General features: G+C 36.3%; 12 protein-coding genes, 1 long non-coding RNA gene and 1 pseudogene across 13 annotated transcripts; 7 read left to right on the top strand and 7 right to left on the bottom strand.

Annotated features, from left to right (window-relative positions):
• Positions 1-287: 287 nt before the first annotated feature.
• Positions 288-8,118, bottom strand: LOC6586934. Its single transcript, XM_044009077.1, has 4 exons — positions 7,662-8,118; positions 5,197-5,712; positions 3,582-3,825; positions 288-777 (listed from the first exon to the last, which is right to left on the bottom strand). Exons 1-4 carry the CDS (start codon positions 8,067-8,069, stop codon positions 353-355), a joined length of 1,593 nt encoding a protein of 530 aa, XP_043865012.1. The 5' UTR covers positions 8,070-8,118; the 3' UTR covers positions 288-352.
• Positions 861-1,582, top strand: LOC26528266. Its single transcript, XR_001448769.3, has 4 exons — positions 861-942; positions 1,025-1,098; positions 1,183-1,469; positions 1,523-1,582. It is a non-coding gene; the product is annotated as an uncharacterized LOC26528266 (long non-coding RNA).
• On the top strand, positions 2,255-2,705 carry LOC6586933 (histone H4). The gene has a single exon (XM_002012500.4). It carries the CDS (start codon positions 2,335-2,337, stop codon positions 2,644-2,646), a length of 312 nt encoding a protein of 103 aa, XP_002012536.1. The 5' UTR covers positions 2,255-2,334; the 3' UTR covers positions 2,647-2,705.
• On the bottom strand, positions 3,470-3,935 carry LOC6586932 (histone H2A). Its single transcript, XM_002012499.4, has one exon. The coding sequence runs from the start codon at positions 3,895-3,897 to the stop codon at positions 3,523-3,525; it is 375 nt and encodes a 124-aa protein (XP_002012535.1). The 5' UTR covers positions 3,898-3,935; the 3' UTR covers positions 3,470-3,522.
• LOC6586935 (histone H2B) lies at positions 4,076-4,569 on the top strand. The gene has a single exon (XM_002012498.4). It carries the CDS (start codon positions 4,148-4,150, stop codon positions 4,517-4,519), a length of 372 nt encoding a protein of 123 aa, XP_002012534.1. The 5' UTR covers positions 4,076-4,147; the 3' UTR covers positions 4,520-4,569.
• LOC122757169 lies at positions 4,928-5,828 on the bottom strand (annotated as a pseudogene).
• A 199-nt stretch (positions 8,119-8,317) lies between the features above and the next one.
• LOC6576204 (histone H4) lies at positions 8,318-8,747 on the top strand. The gene has a single exon (XM_032729437.2). The coding sequence runs from the start codon at positions 8,376-8,378 to the stop codon at positions 8,685-8,687; it is 312 nt and encodes a 103-aa protein (XP_032585328.1). The 5' UTR covers positions 8,318-8,375; the 3' UTR covers positions 8,688-8,747.
• Positions 8,748-9,510: 763 nt separating this feature from the next.
• Positions 9,511-9,954, bottom strand: LOC122757145 (histone H2A-like). Its single transcript, XM_044008539.1, is given in 2 exon segments — positions 9,511-9,890; positions 9,892-9,954. Coding segments are annotated over 2 exon segments (375 nt in total). The 5' UTR covers positions 9,940-9,954; the 3' UTR covers positions 9,511-9,563.
• A 162-nt stretch (positions 9,955-10,116) lies between these two features.
• Positions 10,117-10,611, top strand: LOC122757146 (histone H2B). The gene has a single exon (XM_044008540.1). It carries the CDS (start codon positions 10,190-10,192, stop codon positions 10,559-10,561), a length of 372 nt encoding a protein of 123 aa, XP_043864475.1. The 5' UTR covers positions 10,117-10,189; the 3' UTR covers positions 10,562-10,611.
• A 1,229-nt stretch (positions 10,612-11,840) lies between these two features.
• Positions 11,841-12,739, bottom strand: LOC26528288 (histone H1). The gene is given in 2 exon segments (XM_015160192.3): positions 11,841-12,009; positions 12,012-12,739. Coding segments are annotated over 2 exon segments (747 nt in total). The 5' UTR covers positions 12,676-12,739; the 3' UTR covers positions 11,841-11,926.
• A 2,487-nt stretch (positions 12,740-15,226) lies between these two features.
• LOC122757147 (histone H4) lies at positions 15,227-15,656 on the top strand. Its single transcript, XM_044008541.1, has one exon. It carries the CDS (start codon positions 15,285-15,287, stop codon positions 15,594-15,596), a length of 312 nt encoding a protein of 103 aa, XP_043864476.1. The 5' UTR covers positions 15,227-15,284; the 3' UTR covers positions 15,597-15,656.
• Positions 15,657-16,420: 764 nt separating this feature from the next.
• On the bottom strand, positions 16,421-16,892 carry LOC122757144 (histone H2A). Its single transcript, XM_044008538.1, has one exon. The coding sequence runs from the start codon at positions 16,852-16,854 to the stop codon at positions 16,480-16,482; it is 375 nt and encodes a 124-aa protein (XP_043864473.1). The 5' UTR covers positions 16,855-16,892; the 3' UTR covers positions 16,421-16,479.
• A 145-nt stretch (positions 16,893-17,037) lies between these two features.
• Positions 17,038-17,527, top strand: LOC6576202 (histone H2B). The gene has a single exon (XM_002002162.4). It carries the CDS (start codon positions 17,106-17,108, stop codon positions 17,475-17,477), a length of 372 nt encoding a protein of 123 aa, XP_002002198.1. The 5' UTR covers positions 17,038-17,105; the 3' UTR covers positions 17,478-17,527.
• A 358-nt stretch (positions 17,528-17,885) lies between these two features.
• Positions 17,886-18,785, bottom strand: LOC122757142 (histone H1-like). The gene has a single exon (XM_044008535.1). It carries the CDS (start codon positions 18,720-18,722, stop codon positions 17,943-17,945), a length of 780 nt encoding a protein of 259 aa, XP_043864470.1. The 5' UTR covers positions 18,723-18,785; the 3' UTR covers positions 17,886-17,942.
• Positions 18,786-20,043: the final 1,258 nt, after the last annotated feature.

Here is a 20,043-nt window from a genome sequence, read left to right as displayed (position 1 = left end):
GAAATTATTCAACAAATAAATTGTCATAATATTGCCCACAGTGCAGCGCAGCCGCTGGTTACTGCGCAGTTAGCAGAGCGCGTGCTTATAAGTGCATGTGTATGTATGTGTACATAGAAGAAGTGCAGAATGATTAGAATATCAGCTTGGAGGGTTCAGGGTATCTCCTAGTCGAGCAGTCTCGACTGGAGCCTTCTTACTTGTTATGATATATTCTTGCGATCAACTAAAATCTGAAAATAGTAGTTTAAGCGAAAATAAGAATCTCCTTGTTAGAAATATTGTGGTCCTGAAAAGGACCGATTTGTTGAATGTTGCTTGTAATAAATACAATACAGAATAGCGATGCAATTTATGCGCGCTCGCCACGGATACGTCTAGCCAGTTGAATGTCCTTGGGCATAATGGTGACACGCTTAGCATGGATGGCGCACAAATTTGTATCTTCGAATAGGCCAACCAAGTAGGCTTCGCTAGCTTCCTGTAGAGCCATCACAGCTGAGCTCTGGAAACGAAGGTCAGTCTTGAAGTCTTGAGCGATTTCACGGACTAAACGCTGGAACGGCAACTTGCGAATAAGCAACTCTGTGCTCTTCTGGTAACGACGAATTTCACGCAGAGCAACTGTACCAGGGCGATAGCGATGAGGTTTTTTCACACCGCCAGTAGCTGGTGCACTTTTACGTGCTGCCTTAGTAGCCAACTGCTTACGAGGAGCCTTGCCACCAGTTGACTTGCGAGCGGTCTGCTTTGTACGAGCCATCGTTTCACAATACTATCTTACACTGTCACAATTCAAAACACAATGATCGGTCGAAATTAGAGCTGGGAAACCATCGATGCAACCATCGATTATATCGATTGACTTTAATTTGTATGATATATCGATGAACTTTTGTCGATATCGATATATCGTCGCTTTGAGTAACAAATCAAACACATGTAAGTAGTGAAATTTTCTTTTGTAATAAAATAATATTTATTTTTTGCGTGCTTGATCTATTTTTGGAAATTTTATAAATAGTTGACAAGCATAGCATACGGACATTGTTAAACATTGGTAGTTCCTCTTCAACATGGACAGGTTTGTCGTTTCAAGTAAGTATTTTATACCCTGTGGAGGGTACATTACGTTAAAAAAAAGTGCTATTTTCCAGCTTGAACGTATTTTTCACATTTTAGATAAAACCTGCAATGCCTCCACTACAATTGCATCTTCAAATGCATTGACTGAATCCAATGAGCCTAGCATGAAACGAAAAAAGTCACATCAGAAGTTTGGCCACATTTTGAGAAACTGATGAACATGCTTGCCAAATGCCGTCATTGCGGAAAAGAGTACCGCACGAGCGGCAACACTTCCAATATGATGGAACACTTAAGACGTGTACATCCCTTCGTGGTAAGAGACCACGTTGAAACAACTGCTCCATTCACCTCATGACATCGATCCGCTACAATTTTGGAAGGTAATTTATAAAACGCTTTCATTTTATAGTTTTAATAGTCCGTTTTGTTTCAGATTAACGAACACCAATTAAATGCACTCAGCTGTTGTGCTATTAAATACTTAGCTATTCCAGCTAGCTCTGTGGAAAGTGAGCGCATTTGTAGCAAGGCGGGTGAATTGATTTCTGACCGCCGGGCGTCTTTGAAAGAAAAAAATGTCAATCAATTGATTTTTTTTAACAAAAATGAATGGCTGTTCCCTGAAAACAACGAGACTAATATTTTAGTATTATCTTATTTTTGTAAATATTGAATATTCACTATAACTTTATTAATTTGTTATATTTTTATTTTTTAATTTGTCGATAAGAAAGAAAATAGATCTCTTTTATATTTAAGTTATCTTTAAAATTATTATTCTGTAAATATGTACAAGGAAAAGTATGAAATTACAAGAGCATTATTTACATTTATTTCTATTATGAAAAGTACGACTTTTATACAAAAAAAAAAAAAAAAGTTTAAAATTTGAAAGGAAAACATTTTCGATGGAACCATCGATATAATCGATTATTTTTTCCATCGATGGAGCCGTCCATCGATGGTTTCCCAGCTCTAGTCGAAATCATTCCGCATTGCTTATATAGCAAACTGGTGGTGCGTTAGAAAGAGATCGACGTATTCGTGATCGACAAATAGTGATCGTGTTACTCTACTCTGCTGTTGTAAATGTTGCAAGGGTAGTGTGTGAGCGGGATGCAAGCATTATGTGCTCTCTCAAGTTTTCGGATATCTCGGTATAAATAGCAGTGGGTCTGGCCATAGGGATTATTGTATTTGTGACATTCGTGAAGTGCGTATATATATATACATAAAAAGTGAAAAATGACTGGTCGTGGTAAAGGTGGCAAAGGCTTGGGTAAAGGAGGTGCAAAGCGTCATCGCAAAGTGTTGCGTGATAATATCCAGGGTATCACGAAGCCAGCTATCCGTCGTTTAGCTCGTCGTGGTGGCGTGAAGCGAATTTCTGGACTAATCTATGAAGAAACCCGTGGCGTTCTTAAGGTCTTTTTGGAAAATGTTATTCGCGATGCTGTCACATACACCGAACATGCCAAGAGGAAGACAGTCACAGCCATGGATGTTGTCTATGCATTGAAGAGGCAAGGTCGTACACTGTACGGTTTTGGCGGTTAAGAAAAAACGAGTACAACTAGCAACTTATTTTCACAACAATCGGTCCTTTTCAGGACCACCAATATATTTCGTTAAAAGAGCTGAAAAATATAAAATCAATAACTATTCGATTCTCGTTAATAAAGTTTATACTTATCTTGCGCTACTAGTCTAGTCTAGCTGCAATATATATTGGAACAGATGAACAATGATGTATATATTTTGTATCCAACCAAGAAAGAGTACGATGTCGTATTAGCAGAAAATATTATTTTATGCACTCAAAGAATATATACAGACCGAACAGCAGGGCTGCCAACTTAGCCTTTTACCGGCCAGATCTGGCCTTTTTCAACTGTCAATTGCAGGAAAATTTTTAATCTAGCTGCTGGCGGGAAATTTGACATTTTTAAAAATCAAACCATTAAAAAAAATCAAGTCTTCTTAGATCGACGCGTTCATATATACGGACAAACAGACGGACCGGGCTAAATCGACTTAGCTCGTCGCCCTGATCAAGAAAATATATAATTTTATAACCCATTTTCCAATTTTCAATGGGATCAGGGTATAAAAACTGAAATGGCTATATTTCTGGCTATTCTTGAATTTGATCTAGCCGTTTCTAGCAGGTTTGAAAGGGTAATTTTTAGTATTTTTCTTGCCCGGAAAAGTTGGCAGCACTGCCGACCAGCAGTATTTCAACTTTTCGACACGTTAATGACTGTGAATGACTGTGAATGAAAAAATGACTGTTTTATTTTGAATTTTTTCTTATATTAAATTATATTTGTATATTTATTTAGACTAATACATGAAAAATCGCATCTCTTTTGTATATTTGGTCGTCCTGAAAAGGACGTTTGGTTTTGGTTTAGATTTGCATTAATTCGTAATTTAAGCCTTCTTTTCGGTCTTCTTAGGCAACAGAACTGCTTGGATGTTAGGCAACACACCGCCCTGGGCAATAGTGACGCCCGAAAGGAGTTTATTCAACTCTTCATCGTTGCGGATGGCCAATTGCAGATGGCGAGGGATAATTCTGGTTTTCTTGTTGTCGCGGGCTGCATTACCAGCCAACTCCAAAACTTCAGCGGCCAAATATTCCATAACAGCCGCCAAGTAAACTGGAGCACCGGCACCAACACGCTCGGCATAGTTGCCCTTGCGAAGAAGCCGATGAATACGACCAACGGGAAACTGCAGGCCAGCGCGGTTTGAGCGCGACTTTGCCTTTCCCTTCACTTTTCCACCTTTACCGCGACCAGACATTATATATTTATTTTTTTCTTTTTACACTTTTCCACTCGACAAACAAGAATCGAATGCTCAACACTCGCATCATGTCTACTTATACTTTTTTACCTACCTACTTTTTCAGCTGAAGAGGGTGAGTTGTGCTGTACGCAAACATGAAAAGGTTGTTCGAAAAATCCTACAAATGTTAACCAAGCTGAATTTTTCTGTCAAACATTTGGGAAGTGAGTAAAAGTGAACTTGAGTGAATAATACAATAATAATAATGCCGCCTAAGACAAGTGGAAAGGCAGCCAAAAAGGCTGGCAAGGCCCAGAAGAATATTACCAAGAATGATAAGAAGAAGAAGCGCAAGAGGAAGGAAAGTTATGCTATCTATATTTACAAAGTGCTAAAGCAGGTCCATCCTGACACTGGAATCTCGTCGAAAGCAATGAGCATCATGAACAGCTTCGTGAACGACATTTTTGAGCGTATTGCTGCTGAGGCGTCTCGTTTGGCACACTACAACAAACGTTCAACGATTACCAGTCGGGAAATCCAAACTGCAGTCCGTCTTCTGTTGCCCGGAGAGTTGGCCAAGCACGCTGTCAGTGAAGGAACCAAAGCAGTAACCAAGTACACTAGCTCCAAGTAAATCTTGGCTTGATGTATGCAGAACATCCGAAAGCAAAAGGCCCTTTTCAGGGCCACAAATCTTTTTTCAAAGAATTTTAAATATTTCAATGAATTATCGTGATAATTCGAACGAACAACTATCAAAAATCTTTTGTGTTTATGGTAAAGAGCAATATTTTTTAGCGAAAAGAAGCCCAACCAGAACAACAACAACAATCAAAGAAAAAAGAGAACAAACATTGAAAATTGAATTGAAAGCCTCCGTTGCTCTGGCTTGAAACTTGTTATTTAAAATTCTTTTTAACAATAAGTAAATAAATAAATAATATTCTAGCTATTTTTGGCTAAATTGGCTTTCTCCTTTTATATTGACCTACAGATATGTTTATGAAAGTATTTTTTCTCTTGGAAATATGTAATAGTAGTCCTGAAAAGGACTTTGATTAATTGCAAATTTCATAGTTTTGAAATTCGTTTCTACCTTCTACCCTGCCGAGTAATTTCGAAGTGAAATTACTTCTTTGTTGCGGACGCAGCTTTTGCTTTTGGCTTCTTTGCAGCTGCTTTTTTCGGTGATGCTGCCGAGACAACCTTTTTAGGCTTAGCACTTGTAGTTTTAGGTTTCGGAGTCTTTGGCTTTGCTGCGCTTGACTTTGCCACCTTTGCTGTTGTGGGCTTCGCTTTAATGGTTCCTACTTTCTTTGCATCTTTGACCTTTGCTTTGTCCGCTTTCTTTTTGTCGGTGCTCTTTTTGGTCAGCACAGCCTTCGATAACTTCTTATCAGCAGCACCCTTTACTTTTTTGGTGGCAGATATACTCTTCTTTTTGGCTGCTGCCGATGCAGTTACCTTCTTAGATTTCTTCTCTATGGAGGATGCCTTTGGCTTGGGCTCCTTTTTGGACGATGCAGACAGCTTAAATGAACCAGATGCACCCTTCCCTTTTGTCTGGATCAACTTTCCACTCGCAACTGAATTCTTCAGGTACTTCTTAATGAAAGGAGCCAGTTTCTGGGCATCGCACTTGTAAGTGGCACTGATATATTTCTTAATAGCCAAAAGTGATGAGCCTCCACGTTCCTTTAGATTTTTTATCGATGCATCCACCATTTGCTGAGTTGGTGGGTGTGTTGGAGGAGCCGCCGTTTTCTTTGCCTTAGATGCGGATGCAGATGCAGGCTTTTTTAGCAGCCACCTTCTTCTCAGCTGAGGCTGTTTGGGGAGTTACAGGGGACGCGGATACTGCAACTGCGGAATCAGACATTTTCTATTATTCACTTCTTTACTTTTCACTTTATAAAAAACAAACCGCAACGTTTTACTTATTGTTAAATTCGAAAATACCATGAAATTTGGTCACCCGTTTGAATGAGAATCGAGGAGGAAGGTCGAACGAGAATGTTTGTACCATTGAATGTACGATACGCAAAAGTTTACAATTACCATTTTATTGACTTGTCTTTTTAAACAGTTTAAATTTTATATCCACACTAAATATGTTTTAGATTATATTCTGAAATGTTTGAAAAGTTCATAAAATTAGTTTTTACTTACATTTTTATAATTTTATGATTTTTTATTGCCCCTCAAAGTTGAAGTTTGTGTGAATGCAAAATAAGTTATATTGGAAAAACCATTTTTTTAATAAGATAATAATAAAAATGTTAATATATAAATTTAAAAGATAATAATTTAATAATTTCTTAATTAAATGCAACCATTAATATGAACAAACGCAATGGATTTATATATTAAATATGATTTCAACAAAACCATTTGCCGTTAAAAACAATCGCACTTTTGAGCCAAAGCTAAACAAAAATCGTTCAGAAAAATAAAATTTTCTCCTTAACATTATAAATATAGTAAAAAATATAAATTTAAAAATTAGAATGCAAATATTATATTAATATTTTCTTTACTTAATTCAAACATATAATCATTTCATACCATCATATTCAATATTACATGTCAGATACACTTATCTTGCGCAAAGAAATACATCAGCGTTAAAATATTATTTTATCTTATGAGACACACAAGGCACATAAGGCAGAAAATATAAAAAATATTTAAAATCCTTTTACTTGTATATCAAAATGTTTTCAAAAAAACACACAATCAGAAATAAGTTAGATATCAATTGAAATGCAATTGGCTAACTACTGAAAATGTTTAATTTAACCAAACGCCTTATGAACATGCAACTATTTTGTAAGTTCAATAAATCTATATATATTATTATGTAAAAATAAATAAATAAATAAAATATTTTTTTTTATACGTATAATAGAGTTTCATGATTTCAACAAAACCATTTGCCGTTAAAAACAGTCACACTTTTGAGCCAACGCTAAACAAAAATCGTTCCGAAAAATAAAATTTTCTCCTTAACATTATAAATATAGTAATAAATATAAATTTAAAAATTAGAATGCAAATATTATATTAATATTTTCTTTACTTAATTCAAACATATAATTATTTCATACCATCATATTCAACATTACATGTCAGATACACTTATCTTGCGCAAAGAAATACATCAGCGTTAAAATATTATTTTATCTTATGAGACACACAAGGCGCATAAGGCAGAAAATATAAAAAATATTTAAAATCCTTTTACTTGTATATCAAAATGTTTTCAAAAAAACACACAATCAGAAATAAGTTAAATCTCAATTGAAACGCAATTGGCTAACTACTGAAAATGTTTAATTTACACTAAACACCAAATAAAAGTGCAACTTTTTTGTAAGTTCAATAAAGCTATATATATTGTTCTGTAAAAATAAGTAAATAAATAAAATGTTAATGCCAGATCCCATTAACAGGATTGCTCCTCCCCCACATAGCCCGGCTGTGTTATTAACAGCACTCTGTTCATGTACTATTAACAGCGTTCTGTTAATAGTACAACCGTTGGCAACATAAAATATTTTCTTTATACGTATAATAGTTTTCAATCATATTCGAGATATATTTTCAATTTATATATTGTAGGACGATCGATTTATTTTTGAGATCAACTAAAATCTGAAAATAGTAGTTTAAGCGAAAATAAGAATCTCCTTGTTAGAAATATTGTGGTCCTGAAAAGGACCGATTTGTTGAATGTTGCTTGTAATAAATACAAGACAGAATAGCGAAGCAATTTATGCGCGCTCGCCACGGATACGTCTAGCCAGTTGAATGTCCTTGGGCATAATGGTGACGCGCTTAGCATGGATGGCGCACAAATTTGTATCTTCGAATAGGCCAACCAAGTAGGCTTCGCTAGCTTCCTGTAGAGCCATCACAGCTGAGCTCTGGAAACGAAGGTCAGTCTTGAAGTCTTGAGCGATTTCACGGACTAAACGCTGGAACGGCAACTTGCGAATAAGCAACTCTGTGCTCTTCTGGTAACGACGAATTTCACGCAGAGCAACTGTACCAGGGCGATAGCGATGAGGTTTTTTCACACCGCCAGTAGCTGGTGCACTTTTACGTGCTGCCTTAGTAGCCAACTGCTTACGAGGAGCCTTGCCACCAGTTGACTTACGAGCGGTCTGCTTTGTACGAGCCATCGTTTCACAATACTATCTTACACTGTCACAATTTCAAACTGAATGGTCGCAACCCAAAACACCTGGGTTTATATAGAAAACTGGTGGTGCGTTAGAAAGAGATCGACATATTCGTGATCGACAAATAGTGATCGTGTTACTCTACTAAATGTTGCAAGGGTAGTGTGTGAGCGGGATGCAAGCATTTGTGTGCTCTCTCAAGTTTTCGGATATCTCAGTATAAATAGGAGTGATTCTGCAGTTCACAGATCAGTTTATTGCTGACATTCGTGAAGTGCTCTAGTATATTAAAAACAAAAGTGAAAAATGACTGGTCGTGGTAAAGGTGGCAAAGGCTTGGGTAAAGGAGGTGCAAAGCGTCATCGCAAAGTGTTGCGTGATAATATCCAGGGTATCACGAAGCCAGCTATCCGTCGTTTAGCTCGTCGTGGTGGCGTGAAGCGAATTTCTGGACTAATCTATGAAGAAACCCGTGGCGTTCTTAAGGTCTTTTTGGAAAATGTTATTCGCGATGCTGTCACATACACCGAACATGCCAAGAGGAAGACAGTCACAGCCATGGATGTTGTCTATGCATTGAAGAGGCAAGGTCGTACACTGTACGGTTTTGGCGGTTAAGAAAAAACGAGTACAAACAAGCAACTTATTTTCACAACAATCGGTCCTTTTCAGGACCACCAATATATTTCCTTAAAAGAGCTGAAAAATATGAAATTCAATAACTATTCGATTCTCGTTAATAAAGTTTATACTTATCTTGCGCTACTAGTCTAGTCTAGCTGCAATATATATTGGAACAGATGAACAATGATGTATATATTTTGTATCCAACCAAGAAAGAGTACGATGTCGTATTAGCAGAAAATATTATTTTATGCACTCAAAGAATATATACAGACCGAACAGCAGGGCTGCCAACTTAGCCTTTTACCGGCCAGATCTGGCCTTTTTCAACTGTCAATTGCAGGAAAATTTTTAATCTAGCTGCTGGCGGGAAATTTGACATTTTTAAAAATCAAACCATTAAAAAAATCAAGTCTTCTTAGATCGACGCGTTCATATATACGGACAAACAGACGGACCGGGCTAAATCGACTTAGCTCGTCGCCCTGATCAAGAAAATATATAATTTTATAACCCATTTTCCAATTTTCAATGGGATCAGGGTATAAAAACTGAAATGGCTATATTTCTGGCTATTCTTGAATTTGATCTAGCCGTTTCTAGCAGGTTTGAAAGGGTAATTTTTAGTATTTTCTTGCCCGGAAAAGTTGGCAGCACTGCCGACCAGCAGTATTTCAACTTTTCGACACGTTAATGACTGTGAATGACTGTGAATGAAAAAATGACTGTTTTATTTTGAATTTTTTCTTATATTAAATTATATTTGTATATTTATTTAGACTAATACATGAAAAATCGCATCTCTTTTGTATATTTGGTCGTCCTGAAAAGGACGTTTGGTTTTGGTTTAGATTTGCATTAATTCGTAATTTAAGCCTTCTTTTCGGTCTTCTTAGGCAACAGAACTGCTTGGATGTTAGGCAACACACCGCCCTGGGCAATAGTGACGCCCGAAAGGAGTTTATTCAACTCTTCATCGTTGCGGATGGCCAATTGCAGATGGCGAGGGATAATTCTGGTTTTCTTGTTGTCGCGGGCTGCATTACCAGCCAACTCCAAAACTTCAGCGGCCAAATATTCCATAACAGCCGCCAAGTAAACTGGAGCACCGGCACCAACACGCTCGGCATAGTTGCCCTTGCGAAGAAGCCGATGAATACGACCAACGGGAAACTGCAGGCCAGCGCGGTTTGAGCGACGACTTTGCCTTTCCCTTCACTTTTCCACCTTTACCACGACCAGACATTATATATTTATTTTTTTCTTTTTACACTTCTCCACTCAACAAACAAGAATCGAATGCTCAACATTCGCATCATGTCTACTTATACTTTTTTACCTACCTACTTTTTCAGCTGAAGAGGGTGAGTTGTGCTGTACGCAAACATGAAAAGGTTGTTCGAAAAATCCTACAAATGTTAACCAAGCTGAATTTTTCTGTCAAACATTTGGGAAGTGAGTAAAAGTGAACTTGAGTGAATAATACAATAATAATAATGCCGCCTAAGACAAGTGGAAAGGCAGCCAAAAAGGCTGGCAAGGCCCAGAAGAATATTACAAAGAATGATAAGAAGAAGAAGCGCAAGAGGAAGGAAAGCTATGCCATCTATATTTACAAAGTGCTAAAGCAGGTCCATCCTGACACTGGAATCTCATCGAAAGCAATGAGCATCATGAACAGCTTCGTGAACGACATTTTTGAGCGTATTGCTGCTGAGGCGTCTCGTTTGGCACACTACAACAAACGTTCAACGATTACCAGTCGGGAAATCCAAACTGCAGTCCGTCTTCTGTTGCCCGGAGAGTTGGCCAAGCACGCTGTCAGTGAAGGAACCAAAGCAGTAACCAAGTACACTAGCTCCAAGTAAATCTTGGCTTGATGTATGCAGAACATCCGAAAGCAAAAGGCCCTTTTCAGGGCCACAAATCTTTTTTCAAAGAATTTTAAATATTTCAATGAATTATCGTGATAATTCGAACGAACAACTATCAAAAATCTTTTGTGTTTATGGTAAAGAGCAATATTTTTTAGCGAAAAGAAGCCCAACCAGAACAACTATCAAAGAAACAAGTAAGAAAGCTCTAGTCGAGACTGCTCGACTACGAGATCCCCTGAACCCTTGGAGCAATAGATATTTCAATACTTTTTCGCGACTTTCAGCTTACCCAAGAAACACGCACACACACACACACGCACGTACGCACACACAGGCATACATACACAAACGCATACACACACACACACACACACACACATACACAAACACATACACACACAAGCAACCACGCATAAACACGCATGGGCTGCAGTGTGCGCTTACTATGAGAACTTAATTGTTTAATAACTTTTTTTATGGACGTACGACCTTCATGAAACTTTTAGATTATGATTATAACATGAATATGCATGTAATTGCCAAAGCACAAGTCTCTAGTATTTGAAATACGCTTTTTACAAAAGTGAGGGTGAGGGGGTGAATTTAGAGGTGGGGGGTAAATTTTAACAAAAACCGAAATTGTATAAATTGCATATAAGCATACATTAAAAATTTGGAGACTCTAGCAATAAAGGTGTAGAAGATATAATTTTATAACTGGGTTTCGATAAGGTTTTTTATCGATAAAAAAAAGATCGAAATGAGTTATCGATTTTTAATGATAAACTTGATATGCGCGCTGTAATTACGGACATTTTAAAAAAAATTTGAAGTCTCTAGCTCTTATATCTTCTGAAATCGACGCGTTCATACATACGGACAGACGGACAGACGGACAGACGGACAGACGGACAGACAGACGGACAGGGCCAAATCAACTCAGCTCGTCACCCTGATCAAGAATATATATACTTTGTGGGGTCTGCCACGCCTCCTTCTGCCTGTTACATACATTTCAACAAAACCATTATACCCTGATTTCCCATTGAAAATGGGTTCAGGGTATAAAAAGAGAACAAACATTGAAAATTGAATTGAAAGCCTCCGTTGCTCTGGCTTGAAACTTGTTATTTAAAATTCTTTTTAACAATAAGTAAATAAATAAATAATATTCTAGCTATTTTTGGCTAAATTGGCTTTCTCCTTTTATATTGACCTACAGATATGTTTATGAAAGTATTTTTTCTCTTGGAAATATGTAATAGTAGTCCTGAAAAGGACTTTGATTAATTGCAAATTTCATAGTTTTGAAATTCGTTTCTACCTTCTACCCTGCCGAGTAATTTCGAAGTGAAATTACTTCTTTGTTGCGGACGCAGCTTTTGCTTTTGGCTTCTTTGCAGCTGCTTTTTTCGGTGATGCTGCCGAGACAACCTTTTAGGCTTAGCACTTGTAGTTTTAGGTTTCGGAGTCTTTGGCTTTGCTGCGCTTGACTTTGCCACCTTTGCTGTTGTGGGCTTCGCTTTAATGGTTCCTACTTTCTTTGCATCTTTGACCTTTGCTTTGTCCGCTTTCTTTTTGTCGGTGCTCTTTTTGGTCAGCACAGCCTTCGATAACTTCTTATCAGCAGCACCCTTTACTTTTTTGGTGGCAGATATACTCTTCTTTTTGGCTGCTGCCGATGCAGTTACCTTCTTAGATTTCTTCTCTATGGAGGATGCCTTTGGCTTGGGCTCCTTTTTGGACGATGCAGACAGCTTAAATGAACCAGATGCACCCTTCCCTTTTGTCTGGATCAACTTTCCACTCGCAACTGAATTCTTCAGGTACTTCTTAATGAAAGGAGCCAGTTTCTGGGCATCGCACTTGTAAGTGGCACTGATATATTTCTTAATAGCCAAAAGTGATGAGCCTCCACGTTCCTTTAGATTTTTTATCGATGCATCCACCATTTGCTGAGTTGGTGGGTGTGTTGGAGGAGCCGCCGTTTTCTTTGCCTTAGATGCGGATGCAGATGCAGGCTTTTTAGCAGCCACCTTCTTCTCAGCTGAGGCTGTTTGGGGAGTTACAGGGGACGCGGATACTGCAACTGCGGAATCAGACATTTTCTATTATTCACTTCTTTACTTTTCACTTTATAAAAAACAAACCGCAACGTTTTACTTATTGTTAAATTCGAAAATACCATGAAATTTGGTCACCCGTTTGAATGAGAATCGAGGAGGAAGGTCGAACGAGAATGTTTGTACCATTGAATGTACGATACGCAAAAGTTTACAATTACCATTTTATTGACTTGTCTTTTTAAACAGTTTAAATTTTATATCCACACTAAATATGTTTTAGATTATATTCTGAAATGTTTGAAAAGTTCATAAAATTAGTTTTTACTTACATTTTTATAATTTTATGATTTTTTATTGCCCCTCAAAGTTGAAGTTTGTGTGAATGCAAAATAAGTTATATTGGAAAAACCATTTTTTTAATAAGATAATAATAAAAATGTTAATATATAAATTTAAAAGATAATAATTTAATAATTTCTTAATTAAATGCAACCATTAATATGAACAAACGCAATGGATTTATATATTAAATATGATTTCAACAAAACCATTTGCCGTTAAAAACAATCGCACTTTTGAGCCAAAGCTAAACAAAAATCGTTCAGAAAAATAAAATTTTCTCCTTAACATTATAAATATAGTAAAAAATATAAATTTAAAAATTAGAATGCAAATATTATATTAATATTTTCTTTACTTAATTCAAACATATAATCATTTCATACCATCATATTCAATATTACATGTCAGATACACTTATCTTGCGCAAAGAAATACATCAGCGTTAAAATATTATTTTATCTTATGAGACACACAAGGCACATAAGGCAGAAAATATAAAAAATATTTAAAATCCTTTTACTTGTATATCAAAATGTTTTCAAAAAAACACACAATCAGAAATAAGTTAGATATCAATTGAAATGCAATTGGCTAACTACTGAAAATGTTTAATTTAACCAAACGCCTTATGAACATGCAACTATTTTGTAAGTTCAATAAATCTATATATATTATTATGTAAAAATAAATAAATAAATAAAATATTTTTTTATACGTATAATAGAGTTTCATGATTTCAACAAAACCATTTGCCGTTAAAAACAGTCACACTTTTGAGCCAACGCTAAACAAAAATCGTTCCGAAAAATAAAATTTTCTCCTTAACATTATAAATATAGTAATAAATATAAATTTAAAAATTAGAATGCAAATATTATATTAATATTTTCTTTACTTAATTCAAACATATAATTATTTCATACCATCATATTCAACATTACATGTCAGATACACTTATCTTGCGCAAAGAAATACATCAGCGTTAAAATATTATTTTATCTTATGAGACACACAAGGCGCATAAGGCAGAAAATATAAAAAATATTTAAAATCCTTTTACTTGTATATCAAAATGTTTTCAAAAAAACACACAATCAGAAATAAGTTAAATCTCAATTGAAACGCAATTGGCTAACTACTGAAAATGTTTAATTTACACTAAACACCAAATAAAAGTGCAACTTTTTTGTAAGTTCAATAAAGCTATATATATTGTTCTGTAAAAATAAGTAAATAAATAAAATGTTAATGCCAGATCCCATTAACAGGATTGCTCCTCCCCCACATAGCCCGGCTGTGTTATTAACAGCACTCTGTTCATGTACTATTAACAGCGTTCTGTTAATAGTACAACCGTTGGCAACATAAAATATTTTCTTTATACGTATAATAGTTTTCAATCATATTCGAGATATATTTTCAATTTATATATTGTAGGACGATCGATTTATTTTTGAGATCAACTAAAATCTGAAAATAGTAGTTTAAGCGAAAATAAGAATCTCCTTGTTAGAAATATTGTGGTCCTGAAAAGGACCGATTTGTTGAATGTTGCTTGTAATAAATACAAGACAGAATAGCGAAGCAATTTATGCGCGCTCGCCACGGATACGTCTAGCCAGTTGAATGTCCTTGGGCATAATGGTGACGCGCTTAGCATGGATGGCGCACAAATTTGTATCTTCGAATAGGCCAACCAAGTAGGCTTCGCTAGCTTCCTGTAGAGCCATCACAGCTGAGCTCTGGAAACGAAGGTCAGTCTTGAAGTCTTGAGCGATTTCACGGACTAAACGCTGGAACGGCAACTTGCGAATAAGCAACTCTGTGCTCTTCTGGTAACGACGAATTTCACGCAGAGCAACTGTACCAGGGCGATAGCGATGAGGTTTTTTCACACCGCCAGTAGCTGGTGCACTTTTACGTGCTGCCTTAGTAGCCAACTGCTTACGAGGAGCCTTGCCACCAGTTGACTTGCGAGCGGTCTGCTTTGTACGAGCCATCGTTTCACAATACTATCTTACACTGTCACAATTTAAAACTGAATGGTCGCAACCCAAAACACCTGGGTTTATATAGAAAACTGGTGGTGCGTTAGAAAGAGATCGACATATTCGTGATCGACAAATAGTGATCGTGTTACTCTACTAAATGTTGCAAGGGTAGTGTGTGAGCGGGATGCAAGCATTTGTGTGCTCTCTCAAGTTTTCGGATATCTCAGTATAAATAGGAGTGATTCTGCAGTTCACAGATCAGTTTATTGCTGACATTCGTGAAGTGCTCTAGTATATTAAAAACAAAAGTGAAAAATGACTGGTCGTGGTAAAGGTGGCAAAGGCTTGGGTAAAGGAGGTGCAAAGCGTCATCGCAAAGTGTTGCGTGATAATATCCAGGGTATCACGAAGCCAGCTATCCGTCGTTTAGCTCGTCGTGGTGGCGTGAAGCGAATTTCTGGACTAATCTATGAAGAAACCCGTGGCGTTCTTAAGGTCTTTTTGGAAAATGTTATTCGCGATGCTGTCACATACACCGAACATGCCAAGAGGAAGACAGTCACAGCCATGGATGTTGTCTATGCATTGAAGAGGCAAGGTCGTACACTGTACGGTTTTGGCGGTTAAGAAAAAACGAGTACAAACAAGCAACTTATTTTCACAACAATCGGTCCTTTTCAGGACCACCAATATATTTCCTTAAAAGAGCTGAAAAATATGAAATTCAATAACTATTCGATTCTCGTTAATAAAGTTTATACTTATCTTGCGCTACTAGTCTAGTCTAGCTGCAATATATATTGGAACAGATGAACAATGATGTATATATTTTGTATCCAACCAAGAAAGAGTACGATGTCGTATTAGCAGAAAATATTATTTTATGCACTCAAAGAATATATACAGACCGAACAGCAGGGCTGCCAACTTAGCCTTTTACCGGCCAGATCTGGCCTTTTTCAACTGTCAATTGCAGGAAAATTTTTAATCTAGCTGCTGGCGGGAAATTTGACATTTTTAAAAATCAAACCATTAAAAAAAATCAAGTCTTCTTAGATCGACGCGTTCATATATACGGACAAACAGACGGACCGGGCTAAATCGACTTAGCTCGTCGCCCTGATCAAGAAAATATATAATTTTATAACCCATTTTCCAATTTTCAATGGGATCAGGGTATAAAAACTGAAATGGCTATATTTCTGGCTATTCTTGAATTTGATCTAGCCGTTTCTAGCAGGTTTGAAAGGGTAATTTTTAGTATTTTCTTGCCCGGAAAAGTTGGCAGCACTGCCGACCAGCAGTATTTCAACTTTTCGACACGTTAATGACTGTGAATGACTGTGAATGAAAAAATGACTGTTTTATTTTGAATTTTTTCTTATATTAAATTATATTTGTATATTTATTTAGACTAATACATGAAAAATTGCATCTCTTTTGTATATTTGGTCGTCCTGAAAAGGACGTTTGGTTTTGGTTTTGGTTTAGATTTGCATTAATTCGTAATTTAAGCCTTCTTTTCGGTCTTCTTAGGCAACAGAACTGCTTGGATGTTAGGCAACACACCGCCCTGGGCAATAGTGACGCCCGAAAGGAGTTTATTCAACTCTTCATCGTTGCGGATGGCCAATTGCAGATGGCGAGGGATAATTCTGGTTTTCTTGTTGTCGCGGGCTGCATTACCAGCCAACTCCAAAACTTCAGCGGCCAAATATTCCATAACAGCCGCCAAGTAAACTGGAGCACCGGCACCAACACGCTCGGCATAGTTGCCCTTGCGAAGAAGCCGATGAATACGACCAACGGGAAACTGCAGGCCAGCGCGGTTTGAGCGCGACTTTGCCTTTCCCTTCACTTTTCCACCTTTACCACGACCAGACATTATATATTTATTTTTTTCTTTTTTACACTTCTCCACTCAACAAACAAGAATCGAATGCTCAACATTCGCATCATGTCTACTTATACTTTTTTACCTACCTACTTTTTCAGCTGAAGAGGGTGAGTTGTGCTGTACGCAAACATGAAAAGGTTGTTCGAAAAATCCTACAAATGTTAACCAAGCTGAATTTTTCTGTCAAACATTTGGGAAGTGAGTAAAAGTGAACTTGAGTGAATAATACAATAATAATAATGCCGCCTAAGACAAGTGGAAAGGCAGCCAAAAAGGCTGGCAAGGCCCAGAAGAATATTACAAAGAATGATAAGAAGAAGAAGCGCAAGAGGAAGGAAAGCTATGCCATCTATATTTACAAAGTGCTAAAGCAGGTCCATCCTGACACTGGAATCTCGTCGAAAGCAATGAGCATCATGAACAGCTTCGTGAACGACATTTTTGAGCGTATTGCTGCTGAGGCCTCTCGTTTGGCACACTACAACAAACGTTCAACGATTACCAGTCGGGAAATCCAAACTGCAGTCCGTCTTCTGTTGCCCGGAGAGTTGGCCAAGCACGCTGTCAGTGAAGGAACCAAAGCAGTAACCAAGTACACTAGCTCCAAGTAAATCTTGGCTTGATGTATGCAGAACATCCGAAAGCAAAAGGCCCTTTTCAGGGCCACAAATCTTTTTTCAAAGAATTTTAAATATTTCAATGAATTATCGTGATAATTCGAACGAACAACTATCAAAAATCTTTTGTGTTTATGATGAAGAGCAATATTTTTTAGCGAAATGAAGCCCAACCAGAACAACAACAACAATCAAAGAAAAAAGAGAACAAACATTGAAAATTGAATTGAAAGCCTCCGTTGCTCTGGCTTGAAACTTGTTATTTAAAATTCTTTTTAACAATAAGTAAATAAATAAATAATATTCTAGCTATTTTTGGCTAAATTGGCTTTCTCCTTTTATATTGACCTACAGATATGTTTATGAAAGTATTTTTTCTCTTGGAAATATGTAATAGTAGTCCTGAAAAGGACTTTGATTAATTGCAAATTTCATAGTTTTGAAATTCGTTTCTACCTTCTACCCTGCCGAGTAATTTCGAAGTGAAATTACTTCTTTGTTGCGGACGCAGCTTTTGCTTTTTGGCTTCTTTGCAGCTGCTTTTTTCGGTGATGCTGCCGAGACAACCTTTTTAGGCTTAGCACTTGTAGTTTTAGGTTTCGGAGTCTTTGGCTTTGCTGCGCTTGACTTTGCCACCTTTGCTGTTGTGGGCTTCGCTTTAATGGTTCCTACTTTCTTTGCATCTTTGACCTTTGCTTTGTCCGCTTTCTTTTTGTCGGTGCTCTTTTTGGTCAGCACAGCCTTCGATAACTTCTTATCAGCAGCACCCTTTACTTTTTTGGTGGCAGATATACTCTTCTTTTTGGCTGCTGCCGATGCAGTTACCTTCTTAGATTTCTTCTCTATGGAGGATGCCTTTGGCTTGGGCTCCTTTTTGGACGATGCAGACAGCTTAAATGAACCAGATGCACCCTTCCCTTTTGTCTGGATCAACTTTCCACTCGCAACTGAATTCTTCAGGTACTTCTTAATGAAAGGAGCCAGTTTCTGGGCATCGCACTTGTAAGTGGCACTGATATATTTCTTAATAGCCAAAAGTGATGAGCCTCCACGTTCCTTTAGATTTTTTATCGATGCATCCACCATTTGCTGAGTTGGTGGGTGTGTTGGAGGAGCCGCCGTTTTCTTTGCCTTAGATGCGGATGCAGATGCAGGCTTTTTAGCAGCCACCTTCTTCTCAGCTGAGGCTGTTTGGGGAGTTACAGGGGACGCGGATACTGCAACTGCGGAATCAGACATTTTCTATTATTCACTTCTTTACTTTTCACTTTATAAAAAACAAACCGCAACGTTTTACTTATTGTTAAATTCGAAAATACCATGAAATTTGGTCACCCGTTTGAATGAGAATCGAGGGAGGAAGGTCGAACGAGAATGTTTGTACCATTGAATGTACGATACGCAAAAGTTTACAATTACCATTTTATTGACTTGTCTTTTTAAACAGTTTAAATTTTATATCCACACTAAATATGTTTTAGATTATATTCTGAAATGTTTGAAAAGTTCATAAAATTAGTTTTTACTTACATTTTTATAATTTTATGATTTTTTATTGCCCCTCAAAGTTGAAGTTTGTGTGAATGCAAAATAAGTTATATTGGAAAAACCATTTTTTTAATAAGATAATAATAAAAATGTTAATATATAAATTTAAAAGATAATAATTTAATAATTTCTTAATTAAATGCAACCATTAATATGAACAAACGCAATGGATTTATATATTAAATATGATTTCAACAAAACCATTTGCCGTTAAAAACAATCGCACTTTTGAGCCAAAGCTAAACAAAAATCGTTCAGAAAAATAAAATTTTCTCCTTAACATTATAAATATAGTAAAAAATATAAATTTAAAAATTAGAATGCAAATATTATATTAATATTTTCTTTACTTAATTCAAACATATAATCATTTCATACCATCATATTCAATATTACATGTCAGATACACTTATCTTGCGCAAAGAAATACATCAGCGTTAAAATATTATTTTATCTTATGAGACACACAAGGCACATAAGGCAGAAAATATAAAAAATATTTAAAATCCTTTTACTTGTATATCAAAATGTTTTCAAAAAAACACACAATCAGAAATAAGTTAGATATCAATTGAAATGCAATTGGCTAACTACTGAAAATGTTTAATTTAACCAAACGCCTTATGAACATGCAACTATTTTGTAAGTTCAATAAATCTATATATATTATTATGTAAAAATAAATAAATAAATAAAATATTTTTTTTTATACGTATAATAGAGTTTCATGATTTCAACAAAACCATTTGCCGTTAAAAACAGTCACACTTTTGAGCCAACGCTAAACAAAAATCGTTCCGAAAAATAAAATTTTCTCCTTAACATTATAAATATAGTAATAAATATAAATTTAAAAATTAGAATGCAAATATTATATTAATATTTTCTTTACTTAATTCAAACATATAATTATTTCATACCATCATATTCAACATTACATGTCAGATACACTTATCTTGCGCAAAGAAATACATCAGCGTTAAAATATTATTTTATCTTATGAGACACACAA

The sequence above is a fragment of the Drosophila mojavensis genome, unplaced genomic scaffold (genome assembly GCF_018153725.1).
Source record: "Drosophila mojavensis isolate 15081-1352.22 unplaced genomic scaffold, ASM1815372v1 contig_36, whole genome shotgun sequence".
Classification (NCBI taxonomy): domain Eukaryota; kingdom Metazoa; phylum Arthropoda; class Insecta; order Diptera; family Drosophilidae; genus Drosophila; species Drosophila mojavensis.
This window is presented reverse-complemented; position numbering and strand designations above follow the sequence as displayed.